The sequence below is a fragment of the Leiobunum rupestre genome, chromosome 2, assembly GCF_980474605.1.
Source record: "Leiobunum rupestre chromosome 2, qqLeiRupe1.1.hap1, whole genome shotgun sequence".
NCBI lineage: Eukaryota > Metazoa > Arthropoda > Arachnida > Opiliones > Sclerosomatidae > Leiobunum > Leiobunum rupestre.
In genome coordinates, this window is record NC_143385.1 from 58,012,789 (window position 1) to 58,037,668 (window position 24,880).

The 24,880-nt window shown below is 38.1% G+C and overlaps 1 protein-coding gene across 2 annotated transcripts in view; it reads right to left on the reverse strand.

The window, feature by feature from the left end:
• Positions 1-4,430: 4,430 nt before the first annotated feature.
• The window catches only part of LOC149958543 (prolyl 3-hydroxylase 2-like), a 63,191-nt gene continuing 42,741 nt past the window's right edge, over positions 4,431-24,880 (reverse strand). Inside the window, exons 2-10 of one of the 2 annotated variants that reach the window (XM_090165911.1) lie at positions 22,645-22,969; positions 12,508-12,633; positions 12,289-12,425; positions 11,211-11,306; positions 10,110-10,313; positions 8,700-8,795; positions 8,482-8,632; positions 5,584-5,771; positions 4,431-5,238 (exon numbers count right to left, since the gene is read on the reverse strand). In XM_090165911.1, the coding sequence (XP_090022037.1) occupies positions 4,927-5,238; positions 5,584-5,771; positions 8,482-8,632; positions 8,700-8,795; positions 10,110-10,313; positions 11,211-11,306; positions 12,289-12,425; positions 12,508-12,633; positions 22,645-22,969 (1,635 nt within the window). In that variant the 3' untranslated portion in view covers positions 4,431-4,926. The remainder of the gene's footprint in view (positions 5,239-5,583; positions 5,772-8,481; positions 8,633-8,699; positions 8,796-10,109; positions 10,314-11,210; positions 11,307-12,288; positions 12,426-12,507; positions 12,634-22,644; positions 22,970-24,880) is intronic. The other variant, XM_090165912.1, reaches the window with a different exon arrangement.

Consider the following 24,880-nt stretch of genomic DNA (forward strand, 5'->3'; position numbering starts at 1 on the left):
ATGATTGAACGACTTTTGCTCAAAAGTCTCAAGTAGCTTATCCTACATCTCTTTGGGCGGATCACCGTTCGAGATCATATTCTGAACTTTACTCAACAAAGCTGACCACACAATTGTGCGGGCCGTACTAAATACTACTCGATATTTACTTCTGGTCTCCAAAGTTGCTGCCGTCGGTAACGGAACTGTTGGCTCAACCAATTCGTCATTAATGACTTCGTAGACATCTCGCATAACGAATATATATATACCCCTTGTCTCTTCTAGCTTCTCCAACTCTCCGGAACAGTGAGCTTCTCGACTTCGTTTCGTAGTAGACCATACACGATTGAAAATATGCAGGATACAGTTAACTTGAGACCAGTGACAAAAATCAATTCGTCGTACCAAACCCAGGATATACAGCGGTCTTAGCAGGTTACTATCTGGATACTGATAACATCATGATCGTCATTGGCGCAGTAGAAGCGTGCTGGGCCCATAATTACCTGTTGAAGTTTTCCAACTAACTAACAATTGTAAGAGATACTTTAATTAAAATAAGGGTATACCCAGGGTTTATATACATCTTATAAAAATATATATACACTTAAAAATATATCTGGGAGTAGACAACACAACAAAGGCTCCATGAGATAATACAGCGGTGAACAATGACGGTACGAAGTCCGAAATCGGGTTTTCTTCAACAAGGATGCTAAAACATCTCTAGCCGACACCATACTTACTTAGGTAGAGAGCCACAATCTTCAGAAAACGCCCCAAAAGGAGGGCAACCAAGTACAGCTGGCACCAGAGCCCCGGTATTACTCCAAAAGGCGAGGAAGCAAGGGCCACAGACCCCGCGCCGCGGGGGAGAGGGCGAGGACTAGGGGGCCCCCAAACGTTTATGATTAAAATCTGTGCTATTTAAAAGGGCCCCGAGTCGTTTTTCGCGGAGGGACCCCGGTGTTCCTAGTTCCGCCACTGGCCACAGCACCTCATACGAAGACCAGTCGTCGAGGTGCTAGAGACGCCTGGACCCTCTCTGTTAGCCTAAGCCGAAACCCAGTTCCTAGCCCTTACCTGACCCGAAGTCGCAGGTGGAGATATGACCATTTGATCACGTCTAACATATCCCAGTGCGCCACCGCCTTTATGGGTTACAAGAGCCGGACCCCGACTCCCTGGTAAAGCAACCAGTTATTTTACATCTTGAACCATTAAGGTGAGGGGTCGGACATTCAAAGAAATCCACTTCACTTTCCAAGAAATCCAAAATCCAGCCTGGATTTCTTCAAATTTCAAACTCTCGAATTCCGGCAAGAAATCCCGAAATCCTAGACAAAAGTTAAGAAATTCAAAATTCCAACAATCTTGAAATCCAGGATTTCAAAATCAAGTACACATTTTTGGTGAATGTCCGACCACTTGCATTAAGGGCCACTTGGAACAAGTAGTCTTAAAAACTCTGAAAATCACCTCTCGGTGATCATTTCTTTTAAAGCACAGTATCTTTGTTAAGCTCCGTTTCATTTCTAAAGCCAAATTATTCTGACAATGGGAAACATTTTAAATATTTACCAGAAAAAGGGATCTATAAAAATGTTAGATATCTAAATTAGAGTTTAAATTATTTAAATTTACAGTTAATTCTCTAATATTGTAGTAGCCTTTGGTTCAATTAGTAAAGTCAATAGATAGATTCCGAAAATCAGTGGGTGAAAATTTCCCTATTCTTACACACTCCCTTAAGTTTGACAGAAAAGAAAAGGACCAGACAAAGTTTTGACAAGATAGGGGAAGTATGTCTTCACAAGATAGGTGAAGTGCGTCTTCACAAGATAGGGGAAGTATGTCTTCACAAGATAGGGGAAGTACGTCTTCGCAAGATAGGTGAAGTATGTCTTCGCAAGATAGGGGAAGTACTTCTTCGCAAGATAGGGGAAGTACATCTTCGCAAGATAGGGGAAGTACGTCTTCGCAAGATAGGGGAAGTACGTCTTCGCAAGATAGGGGAAGAACGTCTTCGCAAGATAGGGTAAGTATGTCTTCACAGGATAGGGGAAGTAAGTCTTCACAAGATAGGGGAAGTATGTCTTCACAAGATTGGGGAAGTAATTTGTTAAATAGAAAAATAAAAAATATGCTACAATATAAGCTCTTTATTTAAACAATGCAAAATGTGGATTTTTGATATAATTGAATATTTGTACAATAACGTACACTATTTTGTGCTTTTCTCCATCTCACATTAACAAAAAATCTTCATTTGAAGAATATAATAAACAAAGATAGAAAATACAAAACTGCTTCCGATAGTTTCGCAATAAAAGTTCTTTTTTACTCTGTTTTGTAGCGTATTTTAATTAAAAATATGGCACTTTAAACGTAAATTTAAATATGGTTAGATGGTTTTTATATCATTATGTTTTGAACATTTCCATTCAGTAATAATAAAGATGAACTTCCAATAGTGGATCCAATATAATAAAATATTTCTTTAAAATTGTAAAAACCCAACATTGTTGTAACCAAAAATTGAATAAAGATTATAAAGCAATAATAATAATATTAAAAACATTTACATTATTTTGTTTCATAGTTCCTGCAGATAATTGTAGTTATTACGCAGTTGACGTTGTTCGTTAACTACACTTTTAAATAGCCAGATTTATAGTTAATGACTAAAATCAAATCACACATTTTCAGAAAGACTAGTTCGTGAAATGCTAACAAATATAACATTAGGAACAAAATATTAAAAGTGTTTATATTTGTTACTAGCGAGATTCGATTTAAAACGTGTTTGGCAACTTTTTAAAGCACAGGAATAGTTAATGGTACAGACTAGAACTAGGTTAACGTTTTTAGTGAATATAAAAAATACAATTATTTCGTGGGTTAAATTTTGAATAATTAAATCTCCTTATCTCAACAATTTGGCGTTTTCATTACTACGTAATAATATTTAAGATAGAAAATTTATTAATTGCGAAGGTTAAGTCTATAGGGTGTGCGAGTACTGTTTTTTGGGATTCGACTAGTGTCCGAGTACTTGAAAATTGGGCTCATTCAAGTCCCAAGTCCTAGAAAATAAGACCCTCTCGAGTCCTCAAGTTCTTAAAAAAGTGTTGATTCTTATTTAAGTCTTAAAATTATCCCTAAGCCATTTAAATTAAGAAAATCAGTCTAATTTTTAAAATACTTAGTAAATGATCAGTTTAACAAAAATTAAAATGTATATTAAAATAATTTTAAGCAATTAATTTAATTTCCAATTTTAAATCGGTTGAGCTCCATCAAGGAAACCTTCATTCCTGAACTCTTATCCCGTTCGAGTAATTACTAGACCTTGGCAAAGGGCTCTGGCACTCATTAGATATAGCAGTTTCGATTCGACTCGGACCTAATTAAGTACTCGCACACTTAATTTGAAAGGTTGCTAAAACAAAATTTAACTAAAAAACCCCATGAGGAAACTAAATTTCAAAAAAGTTAGTGTATAATGTGTTCTACTTAAAGCAGTTTCCTTCGGGTCATATAGAAATGATGTAGCGGAAGTTATTAAATTAAATCGTTAATGCTCCCCTGAATGTTATTTTCTCTGTACTAATTTCCTCATGGGCTTAAGATTAGTTAAGCCAGTAGTTACGAGGGTAAGTATCTAACCTAAACCAAAAGTGACATAATTACTATAAAAATGTGTTAATGGAGGGTGGCTTTTTGAGATAATTGTTACTTGCGAAGTAAAAGTTTGTAGGGAAGGGAATGAAGCTGGAAAGTAGAAATAGTGTCGCCTGGTGAGAGCTTCGAGAACTAAGGAAGCACTGGAAAAGGCCATCAGCGTTATTGTTGGTTTTTATTCTATTCTTTAGTTCAAAACATGAAAGAACAAACTAGAAAGTGGGTGCATCGTCCATACTAATCTAGCCTTCTATGCGCTCTATCTCGATAGCATCATTCTGTAAATCTTTAGCATTGGAAAGTAAAGTAACTGGCACACTTTTGATAATTATGTCACTTTTGTCTACACTAACATCCTTTGACAAGTTGTCACATTTAAAAAGAGGGTTTATTATAAATTTCTGGTTAGATTTTATTTATGTTTTAATTAATATGATATTAAACTTTTGAGATACGAAAATTTAATTTTGGTTATATTCTTTTTTTTTCAAATATTGATATGTTCAGTGATATTAAACTGGTTGTTAACAGTTATATTTGATTTTTTTTGCAAACAACGGAATGTATTTTAAAATTTACGGTGACAGATTTTTTACGGTAAAGGAGTATTATTTAAATTTGATCCGATTTGTGACTTGATATTATATAATATGACTTGATATTAAGTGAAATCATAAATAACATAGTAATCATAACTAAGCCACTTGTTGCCTAGTCTATGCAAAATTTCTTACTAATATTTACACCACTGACAAATAAGTAGAAGGACTAACAAATCCATAATTAAATAGCAACTTAAGTTTTTTTTTCTTACTGGTTAGTCTAATTGAAATTATTCAATATCAAAATGAAAGTGAGAATTTCGAAAAGTATTAGCATTAGAGACAGAGCATGTGTTTGTATTATTCAATTTTACATTCCGAATCAATAAATGGTAACATCTTTACAAAAGAAACTGTTATATTTCATTTTAATAGTGATTTAAATTTCGATTCCCCAAAAGTATACTTCACAAAGTTGCTACCAGATGGCGCTATATTGATATGTTTCATAGTAAAGGAAGGATGTACTAAAAAAACTCAACCAAGTGTCATACTTATGAATATTATGTTACTTATGGTGATATGAGATCTGCTTGTGAAGTTGTCATCGTTTTTTTTAAATATTGTGCATATTATTAAGTGTTTTAGGTTTTAAAATAAAAATTTATGAGAAATAAAAAAAAATAAGATCGGTGCGTAGAGTAAAGAGTGCCCTCATTTAGAAATCGATATGTGTAGGATGATTTAAATCGGCGGGGTTTAATTTTTCACCATCTTTGGGCGGTTTTAGTAAATTACCGCCACTAGGGGGTGATAGCGTTGGTACGTCCCTCAATTCCATTTTGTTTCTGACTAACTCTGCGATGGCCTGCTCAGCTATAGTTCGTTCTTTCTCCAGATGCCTGGCGTCCAAAGTGTACCACATGGCCAAAGCGCAACGTCTTCCCTTGACCACAGCCTGAACTCCGTGAAGGTTTTCCTTACCAGCTGAAAACCCCACCATTCTCCCGCAAGAAGGCCTTACTGATGCCTGAAATGAGAGATATCTTAGTGTCCAAACTATCGTATGTAATACCAGTGGAGGATTAACCAATAGCCCAAGAAGGCTTTAGCAAACAGGCCCATAAATTTACAAAAGCAAGGAAGACCCAATACGAGGCCAAAGCAAGGTCACCTAATAAAGCTTAAGCCTCCGGTTCCCGGGTCAGTGCTGTAGCCAGGCGGGGCACTGGGGGCTTGTGTCCCACAAAAAGCATGCTTGTTGTTTTGGTGTTTTATTTTTTCAATTGTGTGCCCCCGAACCAAAATCCAGGCTACGCTACTGTCCTGGATGATAGTTAATCCAACACTGGGAAGGACTTTTCCATTGTAGTACCTCAATGGCAGCTTTACTTTTGGCAAAAATAAATTCGCCCCCTTCAAAATCATCGTTGAGGTAGAGAATGGCACTGTAGTCACGCCAAGTGTAGGCGGGACGTTGTTTCAGACACTCCCCTTCTTTGGTCAAGAGGCAGTTGTCAGCGTGTACAGGATGACTTAGATCGTTGCGAGATGTGCCTTTGTCTTCAAATTAGAAATAACAAAAGATATCAATGATAATAAAGTTGACTTGGGGATCAAAGGGAACGTGACAAAGATGGATGTTGTGTTCTCAATTACGTTGTTATAGTGCATTACACACAACCAAGAAATTAATTAGTTAACTGAGAACATTCGAATTGCTATTGTAAAATTCAACCCAAGCTCTTCCCTTAAATGGAGACTATCCATTTTCCCAATTGTATAGCGCTATCTAGTATCGCCTTGGACAGCTTTTCCTTCCATCGATTAGGAAGAGTTATTAAAATATCGAGCGAAGTGCTTCAGCATTTATTTATACTAGATAGTGCCAGCATCTCACTCTCTCTCTCTCTCTCTCTTATCTCACATGAAAAATTTTAGAAGTTTTCCAGCGCGGTATATAACCTTATAACTTCTAAGTCAGCCATGGATTCTCAATTTAAATATGTCAACTCCTTATTTAGTTCACGCAAAGCAGAATTTTAAGTTTTAAACTATCTTTTTTTTTTGACATCTACACATCGGTGTCAACCCAAGGCCTTAGACACCAGCTGAAATTTTTGCCATTTGCTCCTGTGTTGCTTACTGTTTACATCAGGGGTATCATGGGAAGGTTATCCAGATTTATTCAGATAGCCAGGCTGCTCTTGGCGCTCTCAGCCAGTATAGTATTCTTTCTAAACTGGTTTTTAGCTGCTTAGATCTCCTCTGCACTCTTGGGTTGCACAATAAAGTTCAACTTTGTTGGGTACCTGGGCATAAGGGGCATCTTGGGAACGAAAGGGCCGACGCCTTGGCCAAGGAAGGTGCGAGGGCTGGGTTCATTGGTCCAGAACCTGCTCTCCCCATCTCCCGAGGACTTGTACGCGGCTTGATCTCCAAGTTTATGTCAGATCGTCAACTCAGACAATGGTCTGAAATTGAGGGTCAAAGGCAGGCCAAAGAGTTCACTCTTGGCCCTTCTAGGGAGAGAGCCAGAGAATTACTCTCACTCTCTAGGTCCAGTATTAGGATTGTGACTGGCCTACTTACAGGCCACTGCCATCTAAACAGACATTTAACGCTTATTGGGGTCAGCGATGACCCGATTTGCAGAGCTTGTCTAGCTGAGGAGGAAACTGCCTCACATGTACTCTGTAGCTGCGATTACTATGCAGCCCAGAGGTTTGAGCATTTGGGTATGCATCGGTTGGAGACGTATGACGTCTCTAATATCACGGCCGGGCAGATTTTAAGCTTTATGTCGGCATTAGGACTTATTTAAGTCACCCAGTTTGGGGAGGCACAATGGACCTTAGGTCGAAGTGTTTGGCTTGCCACCCCACTCAATAATAATAATAGACACCAGCACACCATAACTGATTAACCAGGGTGAGATATGTGTAACGGCCACGCCAACGGGGGGATACGTGGGGACAAGGGTGGGGACACCCGCGGCGGAAGTATCCCGACCACCCGTTGGGGGATTGGTGGTCGTCCTCACACAGAAATCCACAAACTCTGCCTCCCAGACGCTTGGGATTACAGGAGTACGCCACTACTCCCGGCGTTTTAAACTATCTTAAATAGCAAAAGAGATGGGTACAGTCTCAATTTCTCTCAAATATCGTAACAAGAAAAATATTTTAAGATAAATCCCAGACAGATGGAGTTACTGTTTCAATTGAGTTTCAGTTTTATCTCTGAAGTACTTCTTTTTTTTAAAACTCGTTATGAGCGATTGTGAAGGATGGGACAATTCAGTCCGCTCGTCCATCTGATTAATCAGGGGTGAGATATGTGTAAAGGCCACGGCTACGGGGGGATACTTGGGGACAGGGGTGGGACACCCGTGGCGGAAGCATTCCGACCACCCGTTGGGGGATCTGTGGTCGTCCTCAAACGGTCATCCACAAACTCTGCCCCCAGACGCTTGGGATTACAGGAGTACGCCATTACTCCCGGCTGTAGTACTTCTTGCTTCTGCAAACGGATCGACTTATACGTTCTCAGTTAGCTAACTACGTTCTTTACAAGGACCATTATGCGAAAACAGAAACCACGGCCAACTTTGATCTCGCGCTATAGCGGCCAACCCATTCGCCGAAATTCCGCGAGCAAGAATTTTCCCGCTATAACGTGCGTGGCGCTGAACTCATACAGTTTCATATATTGGCTTCAATGCCAAAACTATTCTAAAAATAATATTCCACTAGGCGCGCTCAACTCATACTAATATCTTTTGCTCGTAGGTTAACATAGAAACTTCAACGAATGGAATGGTTTGGCCGCTATTGCGCGACTAGGTGGTTTTTTTCGCCTGTTCTGGGTTTTTAAGCAGGTTAAAAAGTGTAGTCATATGACGTCGTTTTACTTCAATTCTGTCTTGACGAAAAAAACGAGTTGGAGTAAGAAGGGAGTAGTTAAAGGTTAAAGGTTATTTACAAAAAGCTTGCCTCATGTGAAGAGGTCTAAACGAGTCATGTTTTCGTTTAAGCAGACGACAAAGCTAGATTACTCCCTCTACACCTCCTTTCGAGGAGGAGTAAAAAGTGTAACCTTAGAGCTCTGGAACAAGCGAACAAAATTCGGGACAGGGTAAATCTTACCCCGAGAACAGGCGAATAAAACGTTTTAGGGTAAAAAGTTTACACTTTTGGTCCTTGGACAAGCGAAAAAAAAACCACCTAGTGTAAAAGTTGGCCGTGGCCGTGCAGAGACAAAAGAAGCTTACCATTTAAGGCAGTCCTACAAACAAGATGTGTGTAGGCAAAATACAAGGAAGATGTTAGGTTGAAGTAGATTTCCACGTACTTCCGGGCTTTCTCACTGGCATTTAGGAACAACTGAGCTTCTTGAGGGTCTATCAGACCTTTATGAGCCAGCTACGAAAAGGAAATTACATTAATAAAGCGATAACAGACCATCGATGGAAGAAGCAACTAAACCCACAGTAACAGCTCGACCAATAGTTAGTCCTTCGAAGGTTTCAAACTCAGTATGTGGAGATAGCTTGCCATTGTATCCATCTCCGTGCGTGGCACCTTCCTAAATATGGCAAAAATATTTAAAAATTAAACATTTAAATTTTAAACCAAAAATATAGAAAAACCAAGGATTCTTTTTAATTAAGGTTAAGAAGCGCATCTTAAAGGAGAACTGTCACCAAAACCCCAAAACCTAAATTTACAAGGTTTGTTTACAGAAAGATAGAAAATATATTAATAATTATGTCCCTGAAATTTCATTGTTATTGGAAAAGTATTTAAAAAGTTACGCTACTTTTTCCGCAACCTACATCAAACGGCTCCAAAAATTTCAGAAATCGCGGTTGAACCTACGTGCAGCGCCAAAAGAATGAAGCGGCAAAAATTTGAGAAAGGGCGGCGTGTAGGGCATATTAAAAACACGATTAACTACAATCTACCAATATAACTAGGTTAAAAAGCCAAGGAGAATGTCGTAACAGACGGCAGTTCCGATCGAAAAACGATAAAACCGGGGAAAATAATATTTCGTTCACGAGATGGCGCTGCAGGTAGGTTCAACCAATCTTGTTCACGGGATATGACGTAAATTACGTCACTTCCAACTCCGTGTCGATAAACGCGTCATCAGATTTACTGATGGGAAAAGGAAGTTAATGAAGAACTCCTTGCGCGTTTCTAACTTTAACAATCTATTGTTTAGCTCGGGATCACTTGATTTTGTTTCCATTGTAACCTTTTTAACAGCGCAAGGATTATAAGGATTTTAGCATTTTTGGGTCCCCTTATTGTATGTTCCGTGTGAAACAAGGCCTCATGGACATTTTTTCTATGGAAATGTTATACAGAGGTATACTTATGACCTTTATTAATGTTACATATGCTACTAGGAATCAAATAATCAATGCTTCTAAACTGTGAGCCAAGGATGGGCGGTAACTTTTAAAACAATGAGACACGTGAAAGTGACGAACACGAAGGGTTCGCGAAAGGTTCCGTGATTTCGTGCCTTAACTGGCCAAGAAAATTGCTCGTAATTATCAAAATAATACCATTACAAGTACCAAAATTATTAATTACCATTCACAAAGGTGTGTAATATTAATATTATATCTTATTTTTGTTGAATCGATAAGATGCGCATGGAAATTTTACGAAATAAAACTCTCCTGCTAAGCCTTTTACTAAGTTAAAAAAGTCGCCGTGCAAAATCGCTTTGAGGATGTTACTATAGCAACAATGAAGCCCCGCCCATATCTGACCCAATGCAATTAGATATTCATGGTAGAAATGAATACATTCATGTTTCTAACTCGCTGAAGTTTTGATTTGATTCTCACTAAGGTACTTTTGTGTCCACCTTAGAAGAACTTACACTGGCTAAATGTACCAACTGGTCACACTCTTCCTTGGAGGCCAAATTGTCCACGACAAAACGTTTAGTACCCTTCAACTGAGCTTCATCCATCGTGACCTTTATACCGCTGGACTCGGCCCACTTTTGACCTTCAGTGAGTTGCTTGCTTTTGACTGACACTGACGAGGGAGTCGTTTTCGTGGTGTTGGTCATTTTGGAACTCTAATAAAATATTTTACCTTAGTTAAAAGTCTTCAATGTCAATTCCGATCATGAATAAACCAGATATATCTCTTAGGAGAAAATTAAGTATTCACCTACGCTATTAAAATTAATCATGTTCCTTAACAGGTTCAACACAGTTTCGAATGAGCGTGAATTTCCCATAAAATCACGCAGTGCCGCATTTACTGAAGGTGGGGCCCTAAGCACTAACAAGTAAGTTGGTGGGGGCCTATGTAAGGAAAGCGTAAAAACTCAAAACTCGCGTGTCCTGAAGCTGAGCTTATGTCAAGAGTTGTTTTTCTCTTAAACCAAATCAGAGAAAAATCCATTGATTTCATCAGTGAGTGAAATTTTCACTGCAAAAGTCCACTGATTTTTTAGGAACACAAATTTTATTTTGCCGTTGGTGGGGGCCCATAGGCCGGTGCCTGGTAGGCTTATTCCTTAATTCGGCACTGAAATCACGGCATAAACGTAACTGTAGCTATTAAAACGTAAACATTATTATTATATTATTTATTTATAAACTTTATCTTCCAATGTAAATAGAAGTGAAGAGAAGCAATGTAAAAGTTTGAGTAACTCATCATATTAAGTATAAAAATAAAAATCAGCTAGGCTAATACCCAATACACCCCCTTAGGTCTAAATCAGCTAGCAACGGTTGGGTAACAAAGCGTAGGAGGGTGCAGTGGCCAGCCCTTCATGCCACGCGAGCCAACTACCCCTACACTCACTATAACCGTTAAAATCAACAAGTATTTTCTCACAAAACAAATTATAATAAATCAATGGGAGCCTGCGAAGAAACATGTTTCAAGCGAATAGCATACTTCTCTATAAGAGATGTATGATATACTTCTGATTAAACGTATTAAAAATGGGATTACCTACATAGTTTCCCGAGGCACCAGTGAAGTTGAACTCTCTGTCAATGAAATTTAGGAACGTCCTCTCTTTTTCATAGCGTTGCGAATAGGCTTTCACTTCCTGAAATAGAAACAACGGTTATAGCTTCATTCTGTAGTTATAAACGCGCAGTGCTACTCTAGCTACGGTCAAACGAATGGCCCAAACATTTCAATACTGCTTTTTAAACTAGATACTGAACGCTCTTTCAATGTACGTAAATTCGAAGTAGTTGACATGAGCTTTAGACCACCACTGGTATTCAAAGTAGTTCACACGACCTTTAGACAATCTCTAGTCTTTAAAGTAGTTCACACGACCCTTAGACAATCTCTAGTATTCAAAGTAATTAACACGATCCTTAGACAATCTCTAGTTTTCAAAGTAGTACACACAACCCTTAGACAATCTCTAGTCTTCAAAGTAGCTAAAGCTAACACGACCCTTAGACAATCTCTAGTCTTCCAAGTAGTTCACACGACCCTTAGACAATCTCTAGTTTTCAAAGTAGTACACACAACCCTTAGACAATATCTAGTCTTCAAAGTAGCTAAAGCTAACACGACCCTTAGACAATCTCTAGTGTTCCAAGTAGTTCACACGACCCTTAGACAATCTCTAGTCTTCAAAGTAGTTCACAGGATCCTTAGACAATCTCTAGTATTCAAAGTAATTCACACGATCCTTAGACAATCTCTAGTTTTCAAAGTAGTACACACAACCCTTAGACAATATCTAGTCTTCAAAGTAGCTAAAGCTAACACGACCCTTAGACAATCTCTAGTCTTCCAAGTAGTTCACACGACCCTTAAACAATCTCTAGTCTTCAAAGTAGTTCACAGGATACTTAGACAATCTCTAGTATCCAAAGTAATTCACACGAGCCTTAGAAAACCACTAGTATTCAAAGTAATCTCAAAATCAGTTTCTGATTTCTGGAATCACTTTTGGGATTTAAAATCCCGTACGCAAAATTTGCAGTGTTCGATAGTAGGGGCTTCATACATTATGTGACCTTATATTTATCGAGTGACCGTGGCTTTTGGTAGAGTGCTGATATTACCTTCCTGGGAGTGAACCATTCTGGCCTGACACCATCCAGAGTTTCGTAGAACAGCTGGTTATCCAGCATGACGGTGTCGTTTGGTCTGAGGAATAAATATGAGGCCACCGCTCCGCAGGCTTTTTGGATTAAGCCCACTATTCAAAGGTAATGAAATTTAAATTAAAGAATACCATTAATTTAGCTGTCGTTAACACCTCTAAAAATAATTATAATTACCTCTATAGTAGGAAAACTGCAAATAATGGAAGAAAGACGGAAGCAAATCTTGCTGCACGTCCCCGTGTCCCAGGGACAGCTCATAGGGACACTTGACTTTGCACCTTAACGTAAAAGTGTAGTGATCTGCAAAAATAGGTATTTTAATGAAGTCGATTGAGACAATTACTTAAAGGATTAAATTCCCAAACTTATAGGATAATTAAATAATTAAATTCCGAACTCAAATCTTTAATTTTTTTCATAGAAAAAATACGATTATATTTTTTATAATTATAGGATTTTATACGAATATACAGGGTGTTTCAAAAGGTTATGCAAAAATTTTAAGGAGTTGTAGCGCGTGAGTTGAGAAGTGGGGTGGTGGAGTGGTTAGCACTTTCGTCTCGCAGCAAGAGGAGCCGGGTTCGATCCCAGCTTGTGGCACTGGGTGAAAACTCGGAACTACTCCTTCTGCGTTCAGTTTTGGGGGGTTTTACCCCGTGCTCTTCGGTTTCCCCTTCCTTAAAAACTTGTTGAGGTTAACGGTAATAGTTAGTGTAGGAAGTAGTTGGCTCGCGTGGCATGCAGGGCTTTCCGCCACCCTCCTACGCATTGTAACCCGGCCACCTGAATTAAGGGCTTCAAAAGTCGCTTGATGACTTAGGCCTTAGGTGCCTTGGGTATTATCATAGCTGATTATTAAAAAAATATATGCTTTTTTCCCCCCATTTTCCCACGATGAGTTAAAAGAGCACCAGAGAGCTTCCAAGTGTGGCCTACTAGCCCCTGGAAGTAGGCTGCAACAAGCCCAAAAACAAGCAGCAGTGAAATGCGAACATTAAGGTTTGGGTTCGTGTGATAGGTAAAAAAGGACTTTGTAAACAAATCGAGGTAAAAAGTAACTTAAACAGTATTTAAAGTCCCTGCTCACCCCTATAACTCCTTAAAATTTTGCATAACCTTTTGAAACACCCTGTATAATTAGCTATATATATTTACTAACTTTATGCATTTAAAAACAAAATCTATATATAGTTAAATAAATCTTTGATTTTCACTTAAAATAGAAACTATTTAACCATTTTATCACAAAAATATACTAGTAGCTAACCATGTTAACAATAACAAAAGTATAGACTAGAATGACTTGGTATAGGAATTTACCCTAAAGCTAAATCTAGCAATTTAACTGAGTGGCGGGATTTGAAATTGGCCAAATATAGGATTTTATAGGAATTATAGAACCTCTGCGGGCCCTGGTATGGGGTAATTAAAGGAATAAATTAAATAAATACTATGATAACAAAGCCACAGCGCCAACCATTGACGGCAAAATATCCCCTTTAGTCTAATACATACGATATGCGCCGACGCTGGCCGTCGTGGTGTGTTTGCCCTAGTAAAAACCAGGCCTAAATATAGGCTTCGTATCGCCGCCTACCGACCGAATTTTAAATTGAATATTTGAGAGCTGTCTGCTCGTTCAAAATTATCTCTGCGCAACGGCTGACCCTAGTAAAAACCAGGCCTAAATATAGGCTTCGTGTGTAGGTTAAATTTTGGTTATAAGTATCGCCGCCTACCGACCGAATTTTAAATTGAATATTTGAAAGCTGTCTGCTCGTTCAAAATTATCTCTGCGCAACGGCTGACCCTAGTAAAAACCAGGCCAAAATATAGGCTTCGTGTGTAGGTTAAATTTTGGTTATAAGTATCGCCGGCTACCGACCGAATTTTAAATTGAATATTTGAAAGCTGTCTGCTCGGTCAAAATTATCTCTGCGCAACGACTGACCCTAGTAAAAACCAGGCCTAAATATAGGCTTCGTGTGTAGGTTAAATTTTGGTTATAAGTATCGCCGCCTACCGACCGAATTTTAAATTGAATATTTGAAAGCTGTCTGCTCGTTCAAAATTATCTCTGCGCAACGGCTGACCCTAGTAAAAACCAGGCCTAAATATAGGCTTAATGTGTAGGTTAAATTTTGGTTATAAGTATCGCCGCCTACCGACCGAATTTTAAATTGAATATTTGAAAGCTGTCTGCTCGTTCAAAATTATCTCTGCGCAACGGCTGACCCTAGTAAAAACCAGGCCTAAATATAGGCTTCGTGTGTAGGTTAAATTTTGGTTATAAGTATCGCCGCCTACCGACCGAATTTTAAATTGAATATTTGAAAGCTGTCTGCTCGTTCAAAATTATCTCTGCGCAACGACTGACCCTAGTAAAAACCAGGCCTAAATATAGGCTTCGTGTGTAGGTTAAATTTTGGTTATAAGTATCGCCGCCTACCAACCGAATTATAAATTGAATATTTGAAAGCTGTCTGCTCGTTCAAAATTATCTCTGCGCAACGGCTGACCCTAGTAAAAACCAGGCCTAAATATAGGCTTAATGTGTAGGTTAAATTTTGGTTATAAGTATCGTCGCCTACCAACCGAATTTTAAATTGAATATTTGAAAGCTGTCTGCTCGTTAAAAATTATCTCTGCGCAACGGCTGACCCTAGTAAAAACCAGGCCTAAATATAGGCTTCGTGTGTAGGTTAAATTTTGGTTATAAGTATCGCCGCCTACCGACCGAATTTTAAATTGAATATTTGAAAGCTGTCTGCTCGTTCAAAATTATCTCTGCGCAACGGCTGACCCTAGTAAACACCAGGCCTAAATATAGGCTTCGTGTGTAGGTTAAATTTTGGTTATAAGTATCGCCGCCTACCGACCGAATTTTAAATTGAATATTTGAAAGCTGTCTGCTCGTTCAAAATTATCTCTGCGCAACGGCTGACCCTAGTAAAAACCAGGCCTAAATATAGGCTTAATGTGTAGGTTAAATTTTGGTTATAAGTATCGCCGCCTACCGACCGAATTTTAAATTGAATATTTGAAAGCTGTCTGCTCGTTCAAAATTATCTCTGCGCAACGGCTGACCCTAGTAAAAACCAGGCCTAAATATAGGCTTCGTGTGTAGGTTAAATTTTGGTTATAAGTATCGCCGCCTACCGACCGAATTTTAAATTGAATATTTGAAAGCTGTCTGCTCGTTCAAAATTATCTCTGCGCAACGACTGACCCTAGTAAAAACCAGGCCTAAATATAGGCTTCGTGTGTAGGTTAAATTTTGGTTATAAGTATCGCCGCCTACCAACCGAATTATAAATTGAATATTTGAAAGCTGTCTGCTCGTTCAAAATTATCTCTGCGCAACGGCTGACCCTAGTAAAAACCAGGCCTAAATATAGGCTTAATGTGTAGGTTAAATTTTGGTTATAAGTATCGTCGCCTACCAACCGAATTTTAAATTGAATATTTGAAAGCTGTCTGCTCGTTAAAAATTATCTCTGCGCAACGGCTGACCCTAGTAAAAACCAGGCCTAAATATAGGCTTCGTGTGTAGGTTAAATTTTGGTTATAAGTATCGCCGCCTACCGACCGAATTTTAAATTGAATATTTGAAAGCTGTCTGCTCGTTCAAAATTATCTCTGCGCAACGGCTGACCCTAGTAAACACCAGGCCTAAATATAGGCTTCGTGTGTAGGTCAAATTTTGGTTATAAGTAGCGCCGCCTACCGACCGAATTTTAAATTGAATATTTGAAAGCTGTCTGCTCGTTAAAAATTAACTCTGCGCAACGGCTGACCCTAGTAAAAACCAGGCCTAAATATAGGCTTCGTGTGTAGGTTAAATTTTGGTTATAAGTATCGCCGCCTACCGACCGAATTTTAAATTGAATATTTGAAAGCTGTCTGCTCGTTCAAAATTATCTCTGCGCAACGGCCTACCCTAGTAAAAACCAGGCCTAAATATAGGCTTCGTGTGTAGGTTAAATTTTGGTTATAAGTATCGCCGCCTACCGACCGAATTTTAAATTGAATATTTGAAAGCTGTCTGCTCGTTCAAAATTATCTCTGCGCAACGGCTGACCCTAGTAAAAACCAGGCCTAAATATAGGCTTCGTGTGTAGGTTAAATTTTGGTTATAAGTATCGCCGCCTACCGACCGAATTTTAAATTGAATATTTGAAAGCTGTCTGCTCGTTCAAAATTATCTCTGCGCAACGGCTGACCCTAGTAAACACCAGGCCTAAATATAGGCTTCGTGTGTAGGTTAAATTTTGGTTATAAGTATCGCCGCCTACCGACCGAATTTTAAATTGAATATTTGAAAGTTGTCTGCTCGTTCAAAATTATCTCTGCGCAACGGCTGACCCTAGTAAAAACCAGGCCTAAATATAGGCTTAATGTGTAGGTTAAATTTTGGTTATAAGTATCGCCGCCTACCGACCGAATTTTAAATTGAATATTTGAAAGCTGTCTGCTCGTTCAAAATTATCTCTGCGCAACGGCTGACCCTAGTAAAAACCAGGCCTAAATATAGGCTTCGTGTGTAGGTTAAATTTTGGTTATAAGTATCGCCGCCTACCGACCGAATTTTAAATTGAATATTTGAAAGCTGTCTGCTCGTTCAAAATTATCTCTGCGCAACGACTGACCCTAGTAAAAACCAGGCCTAAATATAGGCTTCGTGTGTAGGTTAAATTTTGGTTATAAGTATCGCCGCCTACCAACCAAATTATAAATTGAATATTTGAAAGCTGTCTGCTCGTTCAAAATTATCTCTGCGCAACGGCTGACCCTAGTAAAAACCAGGCCTAAATATAGGCTTAATGTGTAGGTTAAATTTTGGTTATAAGTATCGTCGCCTACCAACCGAATTTTAAATTGAATATTTGAAAGCTGTCTGCTCGTTAAAAATTATCTCTGCGCAACGGCTGACCCTAGTAAAAACCAGGCCTAAATATAGGCTTCGTGTGTAGGTTAAATTTTGGTTATAAGTATCGCCGCCTACCGACCGAATTTTAAATTGAATATTTGAAAGCTGTCTGCTCGTTCAAAATTATCTCTGCGCAACGGCTGACCCTAGTAAACACCAGGCCTAAATATAGGCTTCGTGTGTAGGTCAAATTTTGGTTATAAGTAGCGCCGCCTACCGACCGAATTTTAAATTGAATATTTGAAAGCTGTCTGCTCGTTAAAAATTAACTCTGCGCAACGGCTGACCCTAGTAAAAACCAGGCCTAAATATAGGCTTCGTGTGTAGGTTAAATTTTGGTTATAAGTATCGCCGCCTACCGACCGAATTTTAAATTGAATATTTGAAAGCTGTCTGCTCGTTCAAAATTATCTCTGCGCAACGGCCTACCCTAGTAAAAACCAGGCCTAAATATAGGCTTCGTGTGTAGGTTAAATTTTGGTTATAAGTATCGCCGCCTACCGACCGAATTTTAAATTGAATATTTGAAAGCTGTCTGCTCGTTCAAAATTATCTCTGCGCAACGGCTGACCCTAGTAAAAACCAGGCCTAAATATAGGCTTCGTGTGTAGGTTAAATTTTGGTTATAAGTATCGCCGCCTACCGACCGAATTTTAAATTGAATATTTGAAAGCTGTCTGCTCGTTCAAAATTATCTCTGCGCAACGGCTGACCCTAGTAAACACCAGGCCTAAATATAGGCTTCGTGTGTAGGTTAAATTTTGGTTATAAGTATCGCCGCCTACCGACCGAATTTTAAATTGAATATTTGAAAGTTGTCTGCTCGTTCAAAATTATCTCTGCGCAACGGCTGACCCTAGTAAAAACCAGGCCTAAATATAGGCTTAATGTGTAGGTTAAATTTTGGTTATAAGTATCGCCGCCTACCGACCGAATTTTAAATTGAATATTTGAAAGCTGTCTGCTCGTTCAAAATTATCTCTGCGCAACGGCTGACCCTAGTAAAAACCAGGCCTAAATATAGGCTTCGTGTGCAGGTTAAATTTTGGTTATAAGTATCGCCGCCTACCGACCGAATTTTAAATTGAATATTTGAAAGCTGTCTGCTCGTTCAAAATTATCTCTGCGCAACGGCTGACCCTAGTAAAAACCAGACCTAAATATAGGCTTCGTGTGTAGGTTAAATTTTGGTTATAAGTATCGCCGCCTACCAACCGAATTTTAAATTGAATATTTGAAAGCTGTCTGCTCGTTAAAAATTATCTTTGCGCAACGGCTGACCCTAGTAAAAACCAGGCCTAAATATAGGCTTCGTGTGTAGGTTAAATTTTGGTTATAAGTATCGCCGCCTACCGACCGAATTTTAAATTGAATATTTGAAAGCTGTCTGCTCGTTCAAAATTATCTCTGCGCAACGGCTGACCCTAGTAAAAACCAGGCCTAAATATAGGCTTCGTGTGTAGGTTAAATTTTGTTTATAAGTATCGCCGCCTACCGACCGAATTTTAAATTGAATATTTGAAAGCTGTCTGCTCGTTTAAATTTACCTCTGCGCAACGGCTGACCCTAGTAAAAACCAGGCCTAAATATAGGCTTCGTGTGTAGGTTAAATTTTGGTTATAAGTATCGCCGCCTACCGACCGAATTTTAAATTTAATATTTGAAAGCTGTCTGCTCGTTCAAAATTATCTCTGCGCAACGGCTGACCCTAGTAAAAACCAGGCCTAAATATAGGCTTCGTGTGTAGGTTAAATTTTGGTTATAAGTATCGCCGCCTACCAACCGAATTTTAAATTGAATATTTGAAAGCTGTCTGCTCGGTCAAAATTATCTCTGCGCAACGGCTGACCCTAGTAAAAACCAGGCCTAAATATAGGCTTCGTGTGTAGGTTAAATATTGGCTATAAGTATCGCCGCCTACCGACCGAATTTTAAATTGAATATTTGAAAGCTGTCTGCTCGTTCAAAATTATCTCTGCGCAACGGCTGACCCTAGTAAAAACCAGGCCTAAATATAGGCTTCGTGTGTAGGTTAAATTTTGGTTATAAGTATCGCCGACTACCGACCGAATTTTAAATTGAATATTCGAAAGCTGTCTGCTCGTTAAAAATTATCTCTGCGCAACGGCTGACCCTAGTAAAAACCAGGCATAAATATAGGCTTCGTGTGTAGGTTAAATTTTGGTTATAAGTATCGCCGCCTACCGACCGAATTTTAAATTGAATAATTGAAAGCTGTCTGCTCGTTCAAAATTATCTCTGCGCAACGGCTGACCCTAGTAAAAACCAGGCCTAAATATAGGCTTCGTGTGTAGGTTAAATTTTGGTTTTAAGTATCGCCGCCTACCGACCGAATTTTAAATTGAATATTTGAAAGCTGTCTGCTCGATCAAAATTATCTCTGCGCAACGGCTGACCCTAGTAAAAACCAGGCCTAAATATAGGCTTCGTATGTAGGTTAAATTTTGGTTATAAGTATCGCCGCCTACCGACCGAATTTTAAATTGAATATTTGAAAGCTGTCTGCTCGTTCAAAATTATCTCTGCGCAACGGCTGACCCTAGTAAAAACCAGGCCTAAATATTGGTTATAAGTATCGCCGCCTACCGACCGAATTTTAAATTGAATATTTGAAAGCTGTCTGCTCGTTCAAAATTATCTCTGCGCAACGGCTGACCCTAGTAAAAACCAGGCCTAAATATAGGCTTCGTGTGTAGGTTAAATTTTGGTTATAAGTATCGCCGCCTACCGACCGAATTTTAAATTGAATATTTGAAAGCTGTCTGCTCGTTCAAAATTATCTCTGCGCAACGGCCTACCCTAGTAAAAACCAGGCCTAAATATAGGCTTCGTGTGTAGGTTAAATTTTGGTTATAAGTATCGCCGCCTACCGACCGAATTTTAAATTGAATATTTGAAAGCTGTCTGCTCGTTCAAAATTATCTCTGCGCAACGGCTGACCCTAGTAAAAACCAGGCCTAAATATAGGCTTCGTGTGTAGGTTAAATTTTGGTTATAAGTATCGCCGCCTACCGACCGAATTTTAAATTGAATATTTGAAAGCTGTCTGCTCGATCAAAATTATCTCTGCGCAACGGCTGACCCTAGTAAAAACCAGGCCTAAATATAGGCTTCGTGTGTAGGTTAAATTTTGGTTATAAGTATCGCCGCCTACCGACCGAATTTTAAATTGAATATTTGAAAGCTGTCTGCTCGTTCAAAATTATCTCTGCGCAAAGGCTGACCCTAGTAAAAACCAGGCCTAAATATAGGCTTCGTGTGTAGGTTAAATTTTGGTTATAAGTATCGCCGCCTACCGACCGAATTTTAAATTGAATAATTGAAAGCTGTCTGCTCGTTCAAAATTATCTCTGCGCAACGGCTGACCCTAGTAAAAACCAGGCCTAAATATAGGCTTCGTGTGTAGGTTAAATTTTGGTTATAAGTATCGCCGCCTACCGACCGAATTTTAAATTGAATATTTGAAAGCTGTCTGCTCGATCAAAATTATCTCTGCGCAACGGCTGACCCTAGTAAAAACCAGGCCTAAATATAGGCTTCGTGTGTAGGTTAAATTTTGGTTATAAGTATCGCCGCCTACCGACCGAATTTTAAATTGAATATTTGAAAGCTGTCTGCTCGTTTAAATTTACCTCTGCGCAACGGCTGACCCTAGTAAAAACCAGGCCTAAATATAGGCTTCGTGTGTAGGTTAAATTTTGGTTATAAGTATCGCCGCCTACCGACCGAATTTTAAATTTAATATTTGAAAGCTGTCTGCTCGTTCAAAATTATCTCTGCGCAACGGCTGACCCTAGTAAAAACCAGGCCTAAATATAGGCTTCGTGTGTAGGTTAAATTTTGGTTATAAGTATCGCCGCCTACCGACCGAATTTTAAATTGAATATTTGAAAGCTGTCTGCTCGGTCAAAATTATCTCTGCGCAACGGCTGACCCTAGTAAAAACCAGGCCTAAATATAGGCTTCGTGTGTAGGTTAAATATTGGCTATAAGTATCGCCGCCTACCGACCAAATTTTAAATTGAATATTTGAAAGCTGTCTGCTCGTTCAAAATTATCTCTGCGCAACGGCTGACCCTAGTAAAAACCAGGCCTAAATATAGGCTTCGTGTGTAGGTTAAATTTTGGTTATAAGTATCGCCGACTACCGACCGAATTTTAAATTGAATATTTGAAAGCTGTCTGCTCGTTAAAAATTATCTCTGCGCAACGGCTGACCCTAGTAAAAACCAGGCCTAAATATAGGCTTCGTGTGTAGGTTAAATTTTGGTTATAAGTATCGCCGCCTACCGACCGAATTTTAAATTGAATATTTGAAAGCTGTCTGCTCGATCAAAATTATCTCTGCGCAACGGCTGACCCTAGTAAAAACCAGGCCTAAATATAGGCTTCGTGTGTAGGTTAAATTTTGGTTATAAGTATCGCCGCCTACCGACCGAATTTTAAATTGAATATTTGAAAGCTGTCTGCTCGTTCAAAATTATCTCTGCGCAACGGCTGACCCTAGTAAAAACCAGGCCTAAATATAGGCTTCGTGTGTAGGTTAAATTTTGGTTATAAGTATCGCCGCCTACCGACCGAATTTTAAATTGAATATATGAAAGGTGTCTGCTCGTTCAAAATTCTTTCTGTGCAACGGCTGAAAGTTCAACCGAAAAAGATTTTTTCCCCATATTTAGTTGGCGGATACTAACAAGGTTGCCACAAAATTTTCAGATTCAAATTCCCTGACTATTCCCTGTTTTCCCTGACCATTTTAACAGATTTTCCCTGACTTAATAAGGCCAAAATTTTTCTTTTATATTTTACTTTTATCAGAAGTTAATAAATTTAAATTAACTTATATTTCAGTAAAAAGGTTATTGCAATGTTGAAAAAATTAGCCAAATATTCAAGGAAATAAATGATAATCGTGGAATTTGTCATAGATTAAATAGGTTAAATTACCTTCAAAAAGTGCCAAGATGAAATTGAATTCCCTGACTTTTCCCTGAATTTTTACCAATTCTTAAAATTCCCTGACATTTCCCTGACTTTTTAGGCCCATTTTTAAATTCCCTGACTTTTCCCTGACTTTTTAGGCCCATTTTTAAATTCCCTGACTTTTCCCTGACATTTTATACCCATTTTTAAATTCCCTGACATTTCTCTGACTTTTTAGGCCCATTTTTAAATTCCCTGACATTTCCCTGACTTTTTAGGCCCATTTTTAAATTCCCTGACTTTTTAGGGACATTTTTAAATTCCCTGACATTTTCCTGACTTTTTAGGCCCATTTTTAAATTTCCTGACTTTTCCCTGACGTGTGGCAACCCTGACTAAGGCAGATGGCGCTAGGATAGGTAAATAGGTACACTTACGAGCAATGGAGACAACGAACGAAGCTTGCGGCGAAGATGGCAGACTTCCCTCACAGAGGGCGCGACACTCATCTTCCGCCTCGAAATATTCTTTCAACGCCTCCTCCATTTTGTCCACCACTGCGGCGTAATCGTTCAGGCCATACGCCTTGCTGGCTTCGAAGTAAAGCTCCTGGTACCTTTTGGCCTCTAAGTATTTCACGTCGTTGAACTTGACGTCCGGCAAGTCCAAGTAGTACTTGAGATTATTCTGCATGACGTCATGGTCCGGGTTGTGAACCAGAAACGTGTAGGCACACGAAGCCGCCTTTTGGTGCTTCCCCAGCTAAGAGACAACGATAAAATAGATCACGTTTAACAACTGATACGAAATATACTACACTTTGATCTTAACCTAACGCTGAAGAAGCGTTTAAATAAATTTACGATTTTTTTTATGAAGTCAGCCTTTTTGTTGATCAAAAAGTACTACACTTTCATCTTAGTAAAACGACGAAATTTAATTTTAAATTAACAAAAAAAGGTTTTTTAAGAAGTCAGCCATTTTGTTGATCAAAAAGTACTACACTTTCATCTTAGTAAAACGACGAAATTTAATTTTAAATTAACAAAAAAAGGTTTTTTAAGAAGTCAGCCATTTTGTTGATCAAAAAGTACTACACTTTCATCCTAGTCAAGCGGGGGAAAATGTTTATTAAATTTCGAATCAATAATTATTCCGAAGATTTCTAGGTTTTTGATGAAAGAGATACTACACTTTCATCTTGGTCAAAAGATTATTACTAAATTTACGAATAATTTTTTTATGAAGTCCGCCATTTTGTTCATGAGAAAAGTTTTACTGTTATAGCCAAACGACGAAGAAACTTATTAAATTTAAAAATAAATATTTTTACGAATTCATCTATTTGGTTCTATTGAAAGGATACTACACTTTGATCTTAGTCAAACAATAGTTTATTTATTTATTTTTATATAAATAATATTTTTTGTACTGAAACGATAGTACACTTTGATCTTAGCACAAAGTTTATTATAAGATTAAAAAAATTATTACAAAGTCATCTATTTCTTTGCGGTAAAACAAATTGCGCACAATACCAGAAACAAATTGCGCACAATATCAGATACCAATTACGCACAATATGAGAAACAAATTGCGAACAATATGAGAAAAAAATTGCGAACAATATGAGAAACAAATTGCGAACAATATCAGAAACATATGGCGCACAATGTGAGAAACAAATTGCGTACAATATCAGAAACAAATTTCACGCAATATGAGAAACAAATTGCGAACAATAAGAGAAAGAAATTGCGAACATAATCAGAAACATATTGCGCAAAATATCAGAAACATATTGCGCACAATGTGAGAAACAAATTGCGCACAATATCAGAAACTTATTGCGCACAATGTGAGAAACAAATTGCGCACAATATCAGAAACAAATTTCACGCAATATGAGAAACAAATTGCGAACAATAAGAGAAACTAATTGCGCACAATATCAGAAACAAATTGCGCACAAAATGATAAATTAATTGCGCACAATATCAGAAACAAATTGCGCACAATATGATAAACTAATTGCGCACAATATGATAGATTAATCGCGCACAATATGATAAACAAATTGCTCACAAAATCAATAAAAACAATTCGCACAACATCAGAAACAAATTTCGCGCAATTTGAGAAACAAATTGCGCACAATATCAGAAACATATTGCGCACAATGTGAGAAAACAATTGCGCACAATGAGAAACTAATTGCGCACAATGTGATAAACTAATTGCGCACAATATGATAAACTATTTGCGCGCAATATGATAAACAAATTGCGCAGAATATCAACAAAAAAATTCGCACAACATCAGGAACACATTGACCACAATATGAGAAACAAATTTGGCAACATATGATTATCAAATTTCACACCATATGAGAAAGAAAAAATGCGCACATTATCCGAAACAAATTGCGCACAAAATCGGACCCAAATAAAATATGTGCTCAATAAATACCACGATTGTAGTTCATTCGACCGAACAGTTCCGTTCGACCGAAAACCACATATTTGTCATTTTATTGAAAAATTAATAATTAATTAATAATATTAACAATAATAACTAATATTAATAATTAATATTAATAATAATAACTCATAATAATATTTAATATTAATAATAATAACTAATAATAATATTATGAATAATAACTAATAATAA